The sequence below is a fragment of the Halichondria panicea genome, chromosome 11, assembly GCF_963675165.1.
Source record: "Halichondria panicea chromosome 11, odHalPani1.1, whole genome shotgun sequence".
Classification (NCBI taxonomy): Eukaryota; Metazoa; Porifera; class Demospongiae; order Suberitida; family Halichondriidae; genus Halichondria; species Halichondria panicea.
The window spans coordinates 3,214,458-3,232,888 of record NC_087387.1 but is presented as its reverse complement, the minus strand read 5'-3'; the positions used below and the strand labels follow the sequence as shown (position 1 = coordinate 3,232,888).

Below are 18,431 nucleotides of genomic sequence, written 5' to 3'. Positions count from 1 at the left end.
GCTATAATTACCGGTAGGTCTCATCCGTAGTTGGGCGGAGTCCAACCACCCCACACTGCACTAGGTCGGACATCACTTGAATTCAGCTAGCTATACAGGATAATATCTAGGATCATCGCTCGAGATCAGATCAGAGCAGGATCATTAATCTTCAAAGAGCTGCTCCTAACACGTACACGTCACTGATCAAGTTGAGTGTTATTATTAAGTCATTGTGAATGATCTGAATAATGTGCCTGCTATATAGATAGATATAAGTTGAAGTGAGGGCCTTTTAATATTCGTATACACATACACTAGGATAGATCTAGCCATTATTATGGCATTATTATGGCATAGATGTACATGTACATGTAAGAGGAAAAAAAGGATTAGAAACGGAGTGCATGTGTCATGTACGTACGTACCTGTACACATTCACCTTTGAATTTTCATTGATCCATGTTTCACTTCCGAAAAAAGGTTACCGTATTTCTTCTAAGTCCACTCCAAGTGATACTCTGGTTTCTGTTCCACCACCTACATCAGATTTATTCTGTCTCCTACGCATACCGTATGCGCACAATGCATGGCCAGTCCATGTGGCACAAAATAAATGTTAATGATATTCATTTTGCCAATGAATAATGATAAAAACATACCGTCCGCATGCAATTAGAGAAACTGTGGGACCAGAAACCAGAGTATCACCTAGAGTGGCCTAATTACAGCACCACTGTTCCTAGCCTTGATTCCAGGCCGATTAAAATACGGCCTGGTACCTATCTTGCATGGGTGATAGTGCGCATGCGCTTCAAAATAATTATGGGTAATCGTACTACAAACGTAAAACCTTAGTAAAGTATAGTCCATTTACTAAAAATAATTAACCCGAGGCGCGTAGGCGGCCTCGGTTACAGTAGTCTGTCAGTCTGTTTGTGTGTGTGTGTGTCCGCTGCTCAGTTTGGCTTACCTGGTGATTTAGGCATCACAATTTGTACGTAGGGAAACTTGTAGCATTAAAACTAAGGCTTAAAATTTGGCAGATTTTGCAGAGAAGTCTTTGTTTCGCAGAAAGGCGAGCTAAACCTAAGAAGCTTTTTGCGTACTACTAAACGCGGCTATTATTTGAAACATTTGCCATAATTAGATACGGCTATTATTCGAAACACAAGCCAATTTTTGCTTTGTGTGTTTGTGGAAATAGAAAGCTAGAATTGTGTCTGGTTTGTCTCACTCTGGGATCCTACTCCAGGAGCCATACTTCTCTGCATGAGACTCCAGGCTTCTTTGCTGTGATCCTAGTCCACAGTGCATATATCTATCTATGTACCACTTAAAACCCTGTTCTCAAATGTTTCAATATGCCTCCAGTCTGATTTAGCTCCTGAGTTGCTGTGCTAGACAGTTTAATAAGTCATACATGTGTACATGATATTCATCACTACATGCACTGCATTACTAGCCACTCTTTTATAGATCACTACTGTGACACACTAGGATCACATTGTGAAGATCAATTCTTCAGTATCCAATCAGATTCGCTAAAACTACCGGACCATGTTGGAACTCAGAGGAGGAATGCCAGGGTCAAAAGGTCACTAATTAAAACACCAGTGGCCCTATGTTTTACATGCAAAACTGAGTTTACCCTCGCGCCCCTGAGTTTATACACCACCAATAGCTTGATCCTCTTTATAATCACAACAGAAATCGGTTGAGCTATCGCGCCCCAGAGGAATCAGTTTGAGAGAGGAGATCCAGGATTTCATTGCAACCTTTGACCTTTTATTGCATTCTTCGAAACCACAAGATATGGAAATAGCCTGCCGTGGCTAGGGAATAAATGTTGATGTATTGGCTTGCTGCACTGGATAGATCTATAGGTATAGTAAGCTTTCCAAGCAGGCAAATAAAGAACAGAAGCGCTAAGCTGCTATATGCAGCAAAGGTCAAGAACCCAGAACAAGAATGTTTAATTCTTCATTAAACGTTACCCTATTGACCCTGGTGTTCCTCCTCTGATTGGAACTGGGTGTGAAGTTGTAAATGTGGTTTGTCAAGTGCAAGCACACGCACACAAAATGTGCACAGTGCATGCATGCATGGCAGGGATCAAAGAGTGTTTACTACTACTCAGTTGTAAATGGGTTAGATAACAGCTTCTAATTTTTTTTTTGGACAGTTACATGTATGTATGTAGAGTTCTAAAGGTTGATGAGAGTTTGGGTATACATGTACAGTCTATTCGCACTCGAACCGTGTCTCCGCTTGGATCAGGTCCATTGGAGACTGGCGAATGTCTCTTCTGCTGGTGGAACGAGAACGACGAACACAACGTATGGCTGATCTTGCCAATGAAAAGGCCAGACTGCATCTCACATCCAGCCTACCACCTGACTGTAGCTTTCGTTTCTTTTCATGGCTAGGTCTCTAGCCAATCTCTTCACTACAACTGAAGCCTCCTTGCCCATGCCTCCACATGCCGAGAAAACTAGAGGTCTGAACGAGCCATGCTCAATTTCATTTATCCTTTCTCCGTATTCTCTCTCTCCATCTTCTGAAAAAGCGACTTGAGGGGTTTGGACAGAACTTCTCGCGTGGGGGTAGAATACCCTTGTGTCAAAAAATGCGTTTCTGCCTTGGGTCCAAAAGCCTCTCGCTCTGATGTCTGCTCTGGCATCAGGGTCTGTGTTGGCTAACAGCTTCTAATTGCAATACGTGTTCATAGTACAAGCTACCTGTACCATGGATATATGCAGTGTGTATTGTTATTGTACTACCTCATGCAGTTGTATGTATTCCCTCGGGTTGCGCCCTCTGGGAATACATAGAACTGCCCTCGGTAGTACAAATCCAATACACCCTTGATATCCATGGTACAACTATTACGTGTACTTAATTGGTTCCTCGCTACATATCTCCACAACTCTCCATCACGACTGACTTGAATACTCAAACTGTAAACAGAACTCCTCACAAGAAGTTGCCGTCCATGCAAGCTGCTTACTAGATAAGTGGGCTCGCTCTAACTATTGCTGCTATCTTGGCTTAAGCATAATTATATAGATAGATATATAGATTTACTGAAGCGCTTTTAACATTTTGAAATTGAGGTACATTACATGTACATGTATAACAAAGTTAATGGCAACATTAATTGCTCAATGCAATTAGTTATCTGCTGGACACTGGGGCTGAAGGAATTATAAAAAAGTTTACCGAAACGCCCATCATTAATGCCCATTAGATTTACTGAAGCGCTTTTAACATTTTGAAATTGAGGTACATTACATGTACATGTATAACAAAGTTAATGGCAACATTAATTGCTCAATGCAATTAGTTATCTGCTGGACACTGGGGCTGAAGGAATTATAAAAAAAGTTTACCGAAACGCCCATCATTAATGCCCATTCCCCCTGTCTTATCTAAAATCTATGACATAATCTATTGAAATGGGTTGCTTCATAATTATAGTGGTATTCATTTAGACGTACAGTTGTATGGACAGTCGACTATATGCCAATACTGAAGAGAAGCAAAAACTAAGAGAAAAAGCAACAGCAAACGCCCTAATCGCTTGTGATACAGAGCGAAAAAAGTTGACAGACTGCTTCAGAACAAGCTGGTTTGGCTGGTGTAGAGAGGAGCAGGAGGGCTTTTGGGTCTGCTTCAATAAGGTATTGTTTTTTCCCACAGCCTAGCTGACTCAGCCCATAACTACGTATATAGATGTGTTTTACGTATATCTATTGAAAATGCTAGCACAAGATTTTAATTTATTGTTGTATGTTGCTTAAGCATGATCATGTAGTATATACTACCGTTGTGTTTCGAACAATTGCAAATAAATGACACTGCATGCATGTACAAGCCTGATTGCATTTCTAACCATAGGGCATGTGCACGGGGTGTAGCCAACACCTATGTGGATCACTGTGTATCAGCTAGCCCCCTTTAGTGGCAAAAGCACGTTGCATATTATACTCAGAAATGGTAGTAAAACATGCACAATATATAATATAATTATGTACGCGTTGATGCAAATTGAATATCGAGTTGCTGTGCTGTAGTGCATGCAATATATTTAGGCTACATCATTGGTACAGTTCACTTTCTACTTTGGAATCCGTGTACGCAAGCAAAGCTTTGTGCTCCTCTTAGAGTTGATGCATGTACCGATACATACGTAAATAACACTTTCTGTTATCACCGGTTCAACAGTGAGTTGCAATTACAAGGTGTATCACGTACACTAGCTTTCAACATGCGTGCTAAATTAAAAATCCTGTGAGAAGAAGAGAGTAGTGCTACAGCAGTAAACAGAAGAACTTGGCAACCTGCAGTATCTCTGTTCTCTAGTAATCACCTTGTTGGATTCATAAGATGTTCTACAATCATTTACTATAATAATAATGCTCTCCAACAAAGTGATTACTACGTACAGTACAGATCCAAGAGTACTGCATGTGGTCTCCATAATTATTTATTCCTATGTTCTAGTGCTGAGTCTACTCTGTTTTTCTCAAACTGTACGTGTCTACCGTATACCGTATTACTAGAATGTTTTGCGAGCATCAAACATTTGCTAACTTTGCGATGGTCAATCAATCAGTTAGATCGCAAACTGTCATATTTTCTGCTGATTTGGCTCATTCGCAAAAGTTTTTCACTCGCAAAATATTCTAGTAATACGGTAGCGCTTTATTTTCAAGGAGCAAAAATTCGCAGGTTCACATCAAACTTCGAAAATTTGGAATCATTGTTTAATTTTAAACCTCTCTACTGTAGGGGTGTAGCCATTTGAACTTCAAACTCGCAATTTGAAAAATACTTCTTATTCGCTACAATGCCTTTAGTCTAGAGCTAAGTAAAAAACGCAAATTTGTTTTGGGACTGTATAATTGTGTTTTGTTAGATCATTCATAAAAGAATGATCTATTAAAAAGTGCTGATGTCAAAGACAAACCGCGACGGTAACGATCGACGTTTTACACGCTTAGCCTAGCTTGTAATCTATATGAATTTCCTGACAAGAATCAAGTTGGCGGTGATCGCATGTGACCAATGTGACCAATACGTACCACAACGATAAAGCTAGTTCTCGGACGTCAGTGAAACGTCCCTCCATGCACAGTAGATAGGAAAGTAATGCTTAGCCTTCCACAGCCTCATTGCACACTATACTGGCTCGACTTATGCATGCATAGTAAGTTGAACATAACCTTTTTACTCTCTACGTGTAAGGTGCAGGCACTGTATATGGTAGTCTGTAGCCTGCCTTGTTCTAATGTCTAGCGCTATAGTAGCAACTCTTTATTTTGCATCAACGCATCGTGAATTGTGCATGTTATATAATATCATTTCTGTATGAGCAGCATGCTTTTGCCACTCACAACGGTGCAACGGTTGCTTGCTTCAATCCACGCCCCGAGCATAAGCTCTGCTCAAAATGCGTGATCTGCTTTCTCATTCGTGAGTTTCTTGCTTGCAATCTATGTACATGCACATGCATGCTAAAACTCGCCATTTTCAAAATCCGATATACATAAATTTATATGAACCATAATTATAGTTATGCCGAACCTCTATTTTGCCCATAATTATATAAGTTTTTGCTCTAGGTGAGAGAGCAACACATGATAAAGACGGTGCCTCAGGGTGTTCCAGAGAATCACTGGCTAGAACAAACCAATACCTCAGACGATAACTAGCTATTGTCAGTTGATGGGTACGTAAAAATTACTTCTAATCTACATGTCGTACACATGATTTTGTACAGGTGTAGCAATGAGTCATGAAAGTGCCTGCCCCATATGTTGCCACTCTTGTGTGCGATGCTGTTGTCCTCACCTCCATTCTGATAATTACCCACTGGCTAAATACCAATCTCCTATGAAAGCAAGCACCACGCTCGGTGAGTTTGGTCATTCTTCATGTACAAACAAAATTGAGGCGAGCGAATCGAGTCCCCCTACCTACATGTAGTGCTCAACGTTGCAATTTTGTACATGAGTGTCTTCTGTCATGGACCAGAGAAGGTACGACACGAGTACCTCGATTAGTATAATTGACAATTCACGTGGTGTTTTTTATTGTCGAGTCAGCAAATATGTCTATGACATGGCCTGACAACAGACTATATACAGTGGATTGCAGTGCACTTGCAACAGAAAATTGCCAACAGCAAAACCACCAGATAGAATTTCATTACCAATAATAATTCTAAGCTCAGCTTGCACTTTTATTACAACGATTTTTTTAGCAGAATCTCATTGAACATCTGAAGGTATACAGGTATGACCAATCTACAAGCTGGGCCCGGGGGATTAAAGCCCAAAAAGGTGCTCAGTCATATATCTCCATGCGATTATAAAGATATTCTCAGGGTACTCCTATTAGTCTCACTCATAGATACCTACAGAATGGATACTTTATGATAGCATTCTTGAAAAGCCTAGTAGTCAATGTATATAGAAATGCATGAAATACATTTCTTAACTGACTGCATGTACAGTGTACAAATGTCATGCATGTAAATACGTTCTTTGGGGGGGGGGGGGGGGGGGGGGGCATGCCTATAGAGAGGTTCAATGAGTGTCTGCTGAAAAATTGGTTTTCATTTCAGTTGGCTCTATGGTTTCTACCTGTATTAAAGTGCCAAGTTAAAGTACTCTTGGAAAAATTCAATGTAGCTCCAGAAAACTGATGATGATATTCATAATAATTTATCTGATTGTGGTTTTGCTGTTTGGCAATTTTCTGTTGCAAGTGCACTGCAATCCACTGTATCTACCTAGAAAGTGACCTTGCAATTGCTGCCTGTTGTTTTTATTTCCTATAATAGTTTTTTTAAATGCTGAGTTTTCTTGGAAAAGCACGTATACTGCATTAATCAGGTTATTTATGATCGAGTAAGTGCTTTTCTATGTCTCATAACGAACTTTATGTTGTGGACGTGTCAATCCTAATGTAGAATGCATGGGTCTTGCATGTTTATGCATATACAATAACTGTAGGGTGCATGTAGTGTGCATGTACCATGAGTAAGCTCTTACCAGTTCCTGGCATAATAAATACCATGCATGCAAATGTATGCATGTTACATTACACAACGCGTGTAACATGCACGTTACATGTACGCTACTCTTTCCATTTAAAGCTCGACATTTACAGTGTGAAAACCAAAGAGGATAGATTCGTTTTACCACCAAATTTGAATAAAAAAAGTTGCTACATTGAACTGATCGATGTTTGAAGTTATACATGTAGCTACATACCGTATAGCGGGTAATTTTCGGGGACAAAATATTTGTGGTTCAGCAATATTGAGACACTTCGTGGGTAATATTTTCGTGGTTGGACTGCAGGTAAAGGTAGGCAAGGTCGCTTCATTCGTGGGTGAAATATTCGTGGTCAGACCTCCTACCACGAAAACCACGAATATTTTGCCCCACGAAAATTACACGCTATACGGTATAACGAAACATCAAGCGAATATAATAACTGCATATTCACCATCATTCCCTCATAAATACGCCATCTTGTTTTGGTATGTCAATGCCCTTGTCGCGCCGACGGTGGCGTAGTTTGATCGTATCCCTGAGATACTTAACTGTGTATAATTATAGTTACTGGTATAGTCATCTTCTTCTTGCCTCGGAGAGTCCATATCACGTGAGCTTTGGATTCCAAGTAAGACACATAACTAAAACACCACTTGAGCTAAATTGGCCACTGCAATTAAGCAACCTGAAAAACTCTGCCAAAAAATTAACTCCGCTTCGCCGTGTGGCTTATCAGATTATTCTCGTGTGTAAATCTAATATACGTACCACACGGGCCTTAGTTTAACTATTATGGAATTTACAGAATCACAGCAGTTTGAGCCTGTCCAATTTGGGAAATCGTTTGTGTTTCATCAACCAAAAGCAGAGTATAGTGTTCACCCTCATGCAAGTGATACTGAAGATCAGTTATCGGTGATCTCAGATCAACCGAAAGCAACACTCACAACCAAAGAACCAGGTATTTTTTGCTTAAGTAATTTCTTGCACGTGTATATTGAAAGCATTCTTAGGAACTCGACCAATGCCTATCATCTCTGGTACTCTAGCGACACTTGAGTTCTCTCTCTACTATGATATTCAGAAAAACACACTCACTGTCCACCTTCTGCAAGCATACAATCTACCAGTCAAATCTAGCAGCACATGTGTGGTACTCTACCTACTTCCCAACAAACTAGAAGTATTCGAGTCTCAGGTTGTGCACGAAAATTCCAACCCTGCTTATCAGCAAATGTTCCAATTTTCTAATCTGTCTGGGTCAGAGCTACTACGGAGGCAGACATTGATGTTTAGAATCTTTCAATACTCCAAGTCAGTTTCTTATTATACAATATGTTACGTACATGTATATATAATTGTTATGTGGCATACATGCACATATAGGCAGATCAAAGGTAACACTAAAGCGCATTACGTCTCATAATTATATTGCACTGTTTCTGTTTACTGTTTCTTATTATGTGAGTGATAATGATAGTGAGTGATAATGATATCTCACTGTATTATTGTTTTAGGTTTTCATCTAGAGACTTGGTTGGCACAGTGACTATGGATCTAGCAGATGCTGACTTGTTGGGAATTTGCACAAAGATGGAGATAGAGAGAGTACCCATTCCCACTAGAGTAAGTTTTGGTCACAGAATACAATGTTACGTACATGTAATAGTTACCCGAGGCGCGTGGGCGGCCACGGGTATAGTAGTCTGTTGGTTTGTTTGTTTGTTTGTTTGTCTGTTTGTGATGGGATTTTCTACTCACCTGGATGCCACAGCACTGCGTTTACAGCATGGATAGCCTTCACACAACAGTATCTTGATTTAAATAGTGGCAGATTTTGCTGTTAAAGCTTCTTTGTCGAGCAAAAGCTAAGAAGCTTGAATAAGCTTGTGACTAGGTCTGCTTACCTGGATGCTCTAGCACTGCGTTTACAGCATGAGTAGCCTCCACACAACAAGTTAGTACTTTGGATAGTGGCAGCTTTCGGTGTTAAAGCTTCGTTGTCTAATAAAAGCGAGCAAAATGTAGCTTGAACAGAACTTGCACATGCGTTACTTATAACTGAAGTGATCCTGTACCAGGTCCAGAAACAATGGAACAGGGTCACTAAAGTAGAAAGCTATATCTACCAGGAACAATGGAACAGGGTCACTAAAGTAGAAAGCTTGCTTTAGCTGACTGGGATCCATGCAGGACCTGGAGCCATACTTCTCTGAGACTCCAGGCTTCTTTGCTGTGATCCTAATCCACAGTGCATATATCTATAGTACTACTACCTGTTCTCAAATGTTTCAGTATGCCTCCAGTCTGGTTTAGTTTTATTGCTCCTGAGTTGCTGTGCAAGTCATGCATGATGATGATAACAACATCACTATATGCACTGCATTATATCAGTCTTCTGGTTTCTTTATAATCATGTCACCAGCCGAGGGTTTGCACTTTAGTGCTCTAGTTGTACCATGGATATCAAGGGTGTATTGGATTTGTACTACCGAGGGCAGTTCTATGTATTCCCCGAGGGAATACATAGAACTGCCCTCGGTTACGTAGTACAATAATAATACACACACACAGATGGAACAGGTAGCTTGTACTATGGAACACATAATTATTGCAATTAGAAGCTGTTATCCAACCCATTTACATCTGAGTAGTAGTAAGGTGATTAAAGGTAATACCAGGAGCACATCTGTAGGGAGTTATGCTCCTTCTCTTTATGTGCTCCTGGTAATACTAAAGCATTACTTCACGTATTGCACTGTGCTGTCGTCAATGTGCGCCATGAACGTGCAATATATGATTCACATGAGCATGCCATCCTTCAATCATTTTGAAAATTCCTCGTACATCCGAGTGCTTGCCTCGAGGTATGTTTTGCTTCGGTCTAGAGTGTTATGGGTTAATTAGGATTTGCTAACTAAAGTGGGCTTACTTGTAGTCAGTCCTGAGCTGTATTATAATAATTATTATGCCTCGGTGCACATGCGCAAGCGAGGTATACGGTAGTGTGTTTGTGTGTGTCTGTCTGTGTAGACTGCTACAGCGCTGCTCAAGTATTAATGAAGTGCAAGTAAGAGTTTCTATAGGCTTCTAGCCATGCTTTCTTGGATTTTAATTCGTGGATTTGCAAAATAATGCTTGGTTCTCGATTTATGCCTACTTGGAATGCTATTGAGTTCATATCAAAACTTGTCCCCTGGAGTGTTGCTACTTTACTTAGTAGTTAGCTCTGCACTGGAACGCTTGCTATTGGTAGCTGCAAGAGTGAGAAGAGAGCTGCAAGGCTCTACTAATGCAGCAGCCACTAATTATTTTAGACTTTGTACATTTGGCATCATTTTTAGCATCAATTATTGACGAACATTTCTGAGTTTCCCTGTGATTTTTGCATTATTAATAGCCTGCATGCAGCAAAATTAATGCAAAAATGTTCCATCAGTAATTTTATTATTCAAAGATGGCTTCCCGTACGTACGTGGCATGATATACAAGCTCGTGAAAGCTCTGCTTCTCCTGGCTCTTGCCCTGTGTGTATTAGCAACTACTATATAGTAGGTTTATGTTATGTAGCTTTGACACATCCACCGAGGCATCAGCACCCGCAGTGCTTTCATTGAAACAGAGGCCAGCTCAGACTAAACGTAATTGAAAGATGTGCCACGTACCCTAAAATTGTTTGTCTCTATAATTATTACATCAACAGTACATAATTGTTGTACACTTTAAAACGGTTTGAGCACAAGCTGTTGGAAGTACAAATACATGCACACTTCACCATGAAATTTGACTACCATGAGATGTACCACAATCAGCTGCATATCAATAAAATTGTTGCAGAATGGCGTGTGTGGTGACATACTGTGCTCTCTCACGTATAAGCCTGAACAAAGCACCATCCAAGGTATTGTCTTACGAGTGGCCAATCTGGGTGGATCAGAACTGACAGGCACACGAGGTAATTTTTGATGCAAGTAGTGCTTATGCAAAATGTGAAATGTTGTGTTCGACATTATACAAGTGTGTAATTCTTTTTTGGTTTTTGTTTCGTTTCAGATCCGTACATAAAGGTACGTTTGCACCACAAACTTATAAGACAATACCAGTGGAAGTCCTCGATAAAAAAACAGACAGTAAGTCCAATCTACAACGAACAGTTTCAGTTTGATGTCCTCCAGATGAGTTTAGACAAAGTAACATTAGAATTATTAGTAATGGATTACGATAGATTTGGACGAGATTCTGTAATTGGATCTGTACAAATTGGAGCCGATGTCTCTGAAGACTCGTGTAAAACCCACTGGGAGGAGCTTGTCAGCACTCCTAGTCATGCTGTTAGCCGTTGGCACAGTGTGACATCTGTAAAACTAACTAGAACCTACACATTGTAGCTGTTACGTCTTTTATGCATTGGCTGTACATGTACGTTAATTTCTTTGCGATATTTTTGAGCCAATACTGTATTGATTTTATTGCTTTTTACTAAGATACGGTCCCAAATGGACAATGAAATCAGTTTCTGTGTGCAAACATTACTGATGTCCCTTGTTGAAGTGCTTTCAGCTATTTTGCTTATCTTGCTTTTGAGACTGTCCCGGTATAATTATGTATTGTGTTAATGGTCAAGGGGTTATTATTACATCAGGAAGTAAAAGAAGAGTGGGTTCAGTATAGATTCTAGCTAACAGTGCAATTATGATTGTATGTTCGTGTTGTTAGGGAAGTTCATAGTAATCAGTGGAGAGAAGTATTGTTTTACTGCAGTACCTATATATAAATGTGTGCGTGGTGTGTCATTAATAATTTGGCAGTTTTAAAGTGTGTGCGGAGGTAGTTTTTTTCACTGGACAGTACAGCTCTCTTTCCTTCTCCAGTGAGATGTATATATTCTAGCTAGATCTACACCAACTGTTTTGGTGTGTTTAAATTGTGAAACGATAGCTGGGTAACAATAACTGGCTGCAAAAGTGTTGCTATTATACCACTGCAGCTGACGAAGTGTAGATTGTAGTGACAGTGCATACTTATGCATTCAAACTTGTTCATCACAAACACCTTATAACAAACATTGAAAGTTGTTTTTAAAGGTTGTGACTGTTGTGTTGCCACTACTAGAAGACCTCAAAATAATTTTTTTAAAGCAGATTGTACTGAACAAAATCAGAATAGTAATGGATTTGTGTAAAAAGTGTTGTTCTTTTTGTTTCAAGCAGCCGAAAGAGGTTTGTGCTGTAAGATATGCTGAGCTCAGTCACGATGATCCAGGTCACCCAGAAAAATCGTTCAACTTTACTCAAGTTACTGAAAGTCGACCGTCTTATCCACCCATGTTCGAAACAGCAAAATCAACAAAAAGAATAAATAGTCCTCATTGTAAAAAATTCAGTCGGGTATTCATTGACCAGCCGCAACCATCTGTACCAATGAAAAGGTTATACAGGCCGCCTGAAAATAAAGCTTTGCAAAATGTGATGGCTAAACAAGAAATTCCACCAACAAGGAAAACACACATGAGATCTCTTTCTGATGTAGTGAGCAAACAGTCTCAAGAAATAGGTAGTCCTCTTGACAATCCTACACTGAAATTTTCCCTGGATTATGATGTGGTTCGCTCAGTTTTAACTGTTCATTTATTGTCAGCCTGCAATCTTCCTGCAATGGATCGTTGTGGTACTAGTGATCCCTATGTGGAAATTATCCTGTATCCAAATCAGGACAGAGTTAGATCAAAAATAGTTGAGAAATGTTTGAATCCGATTTTTGACGAGAAATTCGAATTCAAAAATGTGTATCCATGTGATACAGGCGACATGATACTGCAATTGTATGTCTACGATCATGACACAATAACAAAGGACGACAAGATTGGCGGAGTGACCATTTCTCTTGAAGATGCGGACCTCACAGGAAGTACGATGCATTTTGATAATAAAGTCCATAAAAATGAAAAGAAGGTATGTACAGTAAGTATACAGCAATCATAGCATGTAGAGCGTTATTCTGGTTTTGTTCAATTGCACAGGCATGTGCAAACAGCAGCGGAACCATTCTTCTGTCCCTCGCTTATGATGATTACGTCAACAGTTTGAAGGGTACGGTGATGAAATTGAGGAACTTAACAAAAAAAGACATAATAGGCACATCAGGTTGGCAAACTTAATAATAATGATGCCTATTAATTTATTAAAATTAATATTCCTACGTATATATAAACATTGTAGTGTTACAAATTTAACTCATAATTATCACAAAATTAATGTCTTCTCTTTCAGATCCATATGTAAAAGTCAAGCTTTTCCACCAAAAGAAGGAATTGAGGAAGTGGAAATCAAGTAAAAAGACGAATGACCTCAACCCTGATTTCCATGAACCCTTCCAGTTTGACCTGCAAGATCTGTCTATTAATGACTGTAAATTGTGCTTTACAGTTTATGACTACGATCACATGAAGCCAGATGATGTAATTGGCAGAGTATGCATTGGGCCTAATGAAGCCCAAAAAGATGCGAGAAAACACTGGGAAGAAATGTTAGTCACTCCACAAGAAGTTTGTCGCTATCATTTCCTCTGGCGGCCCTGACTGTTAATTGGAGTGGACATTAGTAATTAGTCTGTCTTGTGTAGATTTATAGTTATAGTTTATCTTAGACCCACATTGAATGGACCTACCTAGCTCCAATGTATTATAACTTTGTCATTGCTCATAATTTCATACACCTATCTTAACCCTCTGTACAACCTTTCAGTGTCAGTTGAAATATTAAAAAATTGGTAATAATTATGGTGAACGTACATCGATCGTTTAGTGCTTTTTTTAAGTAGAACTAAATTTCGCAGATTGCAAAAAAAGATGTTTTGATCTATTAATTAAATTAAATGATGCAATCTGAGAAAACAGACCACTTGGCTTAGATTTTCAATTTGAGCTAGAGGCAAATTTGTAGCCTTTAGTGCAAAGTGATGAATTTAGTTTTATAAGCTTACAAGTATCTATAGCCTTTCTACTATCTCTATGTGAAGTCTGGTGCTCTAAATCCAATTATTTTCACCTCAGTGCTTCGTCAAAAAACGCAAAACATAGGCTTACTAATGGAGTAGGGCATCGTTGAATGGCGTTTTTTCAATAATGCAATTTCATAGCAACCAACTTCAAACGATTATAACTTAGTCATAGAATGAGGTATGTACAGACTAAGCATAGCATTGTGTAGGCATTTCTCTGTTCTATCAGTATGCATAGAGATCTCAACTTTTTTAGACCAAGCCAAGTGGTCGTTTTCTCAAATTGCATCACTAATATTATGATAAAGGTTCAAAAGACAACACATCGACTGTATAGTGTCGACTACAAAGAAGATACTCTACAAAGAAGGATACTGACCGGTAATCCGTCTTGGTACTGGTCTGGGAAAACGGCGATATTCAGGTGCCCATACCCCAGAAGCCATACAATAAATAACCCTAAATTCTTATGTGTGTTATTACCTCACCTTACTCTATCTATGTATGACATTTCGGGGAATTCTGACAAGTCATCCATTTAGGTAATGTTGAACTTGGTATGGAATGGCCCACAGGAATGTTAATAATTGCACCAACTTGTATTGCAAAGTCCATATCTTCTGATCCCATGAAGATCCCATCACAAAAGTTATACAAGCCGGGAAATAGTACCTAAAGACTAGTTTGGTAAAAAAAAGGCGCCATTTTTGAGTAATGCTTAATTAAAGGTTACGGTAATGACTTGACCCTTTAATGAGTGCCCACCCCCTTTAAGCACGTCACCAGAAAGGTTATATCATAAGGAGTACGGTGGTACTGTTTTTATCTGATCATGGCAGAAGTTATGCTCTAAGAAGTGTTGGTGGGTCACCGAAACTTTAAAATTTTGGTGAATTTTCAAGGGCTCGTAACTAAGAAGCCGTATGATATATAGGGCTAAAATTGGGTGTGGTTATATAACTTATGGTAAGGAATGTATATACCAAGTTTTGTTGAAATCGGAGGGGGTGCTCATTTTTTTGTGTTGAGTTCACATCATGAATGAATGAATGAATTCATGAATGTCCCATGTACATCATTTAATTTGTAAAACTGTATGGCCTCGAATTCAAGTCGAGGATACGAGGCTAGAGTCACCCGCTTGCCGCCCTCTTGTGCCGCCACTAAATATGGCAATACCGCTTGCGGTAAAGGGTCACCGCCTTCTCCATTACCTACCCGAAAATACCAATCAGTTGGAGTCGGTTCAGAAGTTTGGGGCGCGACTCTGTACCAAACGCTGGTCAGATCAATACTTACCTCTGCTAGCTAGTTTATCTTGGCCCTCTCTGAGCACAAGACGGTCTCAACAGAAAGTAACTCTGTGCCGCAGGATCATCAGGGGGGAATCAATTCTCCACTCGTTAAGGTTCACACTCAATCCGAAACCGAACCCTCGGCATTACCATCATGACCAACCTCTACTTATCCCCTTTGCCAAAACACTGTCTTATCAATCATCATTCTTTGTAAATGTAGTTCCACTCTGGAATTCCCTACCAAGCAGTGCTGTCTCTGCAAGTAGTTTACTTAGTTTTAAGGCTCATGTGCGGATTGATTACTTACTTATAACTAATTGCCTGCTTGCCCTTACTTACAGTTTTGTGTCTGTTAATTAATTTGTATGTCACTGTCCTTGTCACTGCCTGCACCTCTTAGTTACTTTTGTTTTTTGTTGTTTTTTTTTTATTTTCGTTTTTTGTTGTTTTTTTGTTTTGCCTTTTGCTGTTTTTTGTTAGGGCTACCTTAATATAGCAGGTGTAACAACGATAGTTTTAAACTATTACGACTCATAGACTAGACCTACTGTTCTATAGCTATGGACTAACAGGAGACGTAATACAAGACAGATTAGATATGGCACGATTGTTAAATGACAAGCTTTTGACTACCATTGGTAGCCAGTAATGTTGTAGTCAACAAAGACAGCCGATTTTCAGTGAATGAGGAAAGAACTGAGTAGACTCTAGTTGTGGTCACATGTAAAAAAAAGTATATATCTAGGATGGGCAGTCACGTATATATGTATATGCTGAGTGTCTATGTATTGTATATAGCCAACTGAGTAGTTTGAGCATTTAAGACTTAGTTGGGTAGTAGCCAGGTAGTTCAGTTGGTATAGTCAAGTAGCTATATAGTTGGGTAGTGGAGTAGCTATAGGTAGTTGGGTAGTCAAGTAGTCGAGTAGTTAGGTATAGTGAAGTAGTGCAGTAGCTAGGTAGTTGGGTAGTGAAGTAGTTGGGTAGTCAAGTAGTCAAGTAGTTAGGTAGTCAAGTAGTTGGGTAGTTGGGTAGTCAAGTAGTTGGGTAGTCAAGTAGTCAAGTAGTTGGGTAGTGAAGTAGTCGGGTAGTTGGGTAGTGAAGTAGTTGGGTAGTGAAGTAGTGAAGTAGTTGGGTAGTGCAGTAGCTAGGTAGTTGGGTAGTGAAGTAGTTGGGTAGTGAAGTAGTTGGGTAGTGAAGTAGTGAAGTAGTGAGTGAGGTATAGTGAAGTAGTTGGGTAGTGAAGTAGTTGGATAGTGCCAGTGAGTGAGGTAGTGAAGTAGTGAAGTAGTGAAGTAGTTGGGTATAGTGAAGTAGTCGAGTAGTGAAGTAATTGTACGGGAGCTCTGTGCTGCACTTAGTGACAAACAGATCTCAATCACTGTGCAAGACTTTCAGAAGAGAATTGCCAACTTCCCTTTGAACACTGTCAATCCCCAATGGTTCCTAAACAAAACAACTGACAGGACCACGATGCCATCTAGCTAGCATCCATGCATGCTAAGCAAAAGAAGTGCTCGCAGATCTACCAGTCCAGCTTTGACGAGTCTTTTCTCGAAAAGTTGGAAGCAGGTGTATGTAATTATAATAATTATAACATTCATCAATATTCATGCTAAAATTATAATTTATCAGGGCATACCTTTAATAGATAGTATATGCAGCATGCACATAATTATAATCATACAATTTTGTGTCTTTTTTATAGCTATACATGCATGGAGAAGAGGTGTGTTCAGCTAGAGGAAGTTGACAAGGACTCCAGTGGCCTTTGGGGCGGGGAGAATCAGACTCCTCCAAAGGAAACCTGTGTGGAAAGAGAGACCCCTCCATCATCAGACACTCCTCATGTTGTAGAGACCCCTCCATCAAACAGCAGTACAACTCCTCCTTTGGTAGAGACCCCTCCATCATCAGACACTCCTCACGTGGTAGAGATTCCTCCATCAAACAGCAGTACAACTCCTCCTGTGGTAGCTGTAGAGACCCCTCCATCAGACAGTGGTACGAACAGAGATCCAGCGAGCAGTGGTGAAGCCGTGATAAAACAACTAAAGCGTGCTCTTACACTTTGCACTGAAGACAATTAATACTCCTGTGTTGAAGCGCAGCAAACGGATGAAGGGGAGACACAGTACCACCCCTGTAGTGAAACGCAGACGCATGAACAAAAAGATCAACAAAAAGATCGACACAAACATTTGTCAGCAGTGCCAGCAGGCAGGAGACGAGGAGAATTGGGTGGGATGTGATTATTGTCCACGTTGGTTCCACATTAATTGCGTGAGGATTGACCAACATGCATGACATCCGTGAACAGTGGAAATGCTCGGAACAGTGGAAATGCTCAATATTATGTTAAACAGATTGTTCTAAGTTTCTGAGCTATCACTTACGTTTTGTGTTCACCTAGTAGATATATATCTAGATCTATACTCATTTATTTACTCATTTATTTACTCAATAACAGCTCAATGTTCACTTTGTAGTAAATGTCATGGTGTTCAGTTATTATGCGCAAGTGAGATATACGGTAGTGTGTCTGTGTGTCTGTGTGTGTGTAGACTGTTTCAGCTGCTCAAGGATCAATAAAGTGCAAGTAAGAGTTTCTATAGGCTGCTAGTCATGTTTTCTTGGCTTGGTATTTGTGGATTTGCAAAATAAAGCTTCGTTCTCGAGTTATGCCTAGTTTTGCTTACCATTGCTGCCTTTTCAGAAGAGTCCGTAGCAAAACTTGTTCACCGAGTGTTGCTCTCTACTTAGTAGTTAACTCTGCACTAGAACGCTAGCTATTGGTACCTGCAAGAGTGAGAAGAGAGCTGCAAGGCTCTGCTTACTTGCCATTAATTTTAGACTGGAACTTTTGGTATCGATCGTTTTAATTAACAACGATCATCGTCGATCATTACCCACTCTTTGAGTTTCCCTGGATGCATGCAGCAAAATTAATCATAATCAATCATGAATGTGTGTATAAAAGCTAGCTATTAGTAGCTTTATGTTATGTAGCTTTGGCACCTCCACCGAGGCATCAGCACCCGCGGTGCTTTCATTGGAATTATTACTGATAACTAGTGATTGGACA

General features: G+C 39.7%; 2 protein-coding genes and 1 long non-coding RNA gene across 5 annotated transcripts; 2 read left to right on the top strand and 1 right to left on the bottom strand.

Annotated features, from left to right (window-relative positions):
* The first annotated feature begins 58 nt into the window (after positions 1-58).
* LOC135344670 (synaptotagmin-7-like) lies at positions 59-11,570 on the top strand. Of its 3 annotated transcripts, none has more exons than XM_064541921.1 (8): positions 59-190; positions 5,607-5,713; positions 5,765-5,899; positions 7,855-8,010; positions 8,054-8,363; positions 8,567-8,675; positions 10,887-11,004; positions 11,103-11,570. In XM_064541921.1, exons 2-8 carry the CDS (start codon positions 5,710-5,712, stop codon positions 11,435-11,437), a joined length of 1,167 nt encoding a protein of 388 aa, XP_064397991.1. In that variant the 5' UTR covers positions 59-190; positions 5,607-5,709; the 3' UTR covers positions 11,438-11,570. The 3 variants fall into 3 exon arrangements, with proteins under 3 accessions (XP_064397991.1, XP_064397992.1, XP_064397990.1); XM_064541922.1 differs by lacking the exon at positions 59-190 and adding an exon at positions 3,629-3,662 and having other exon boundaries at positions 8,063-8,363; XM_064541920.1 differs by lacking the exon at positions 59-190 and adding an exon at positions 3,629-3,662.
* Positions 11,571-11,722: 152 nt separating this feature from the next.
* On the top strand, positions 11,723-13,838 carry LOC135344667 (synaptotagmin 2-like). The gene is made up of 4 exons (XM_064541917.1): positions 11,723-11,838; positions 11,903-13,000; positions 13,069-13,192; positions 13,319-13,838. Exons 2-4 carry the CDS (start codon positions 12,218-12,220, stop codon positions 13,624-13,626), a joined length of 1,215 nt encoding a protein of 404 aa, XP_064397987.1. The 5' UTR covers positions 11,723-11,838; positions 11,903-12,217; the 3' UTR covers positions 13,627-13,838.
* Positions 13,839-16,369: 2,531 nt separating this feature from the next.
* On the bottom strand, positions 16,370-18,277 carry LOC135344679 (uncharacterized). Its single transcript, XR_010397503.1, has 2 exons — positions 17,546-18,277; positions 16,370-17,489 (listed from the first exon to the last, which is right to left on the bottom strand). It is a non-coding gene; the product is annotated as an uncharacterized LOC135344679 (long non-coding RNA).
* Positions 18,278-18,431: the final 154 nt, after the last annotated feature.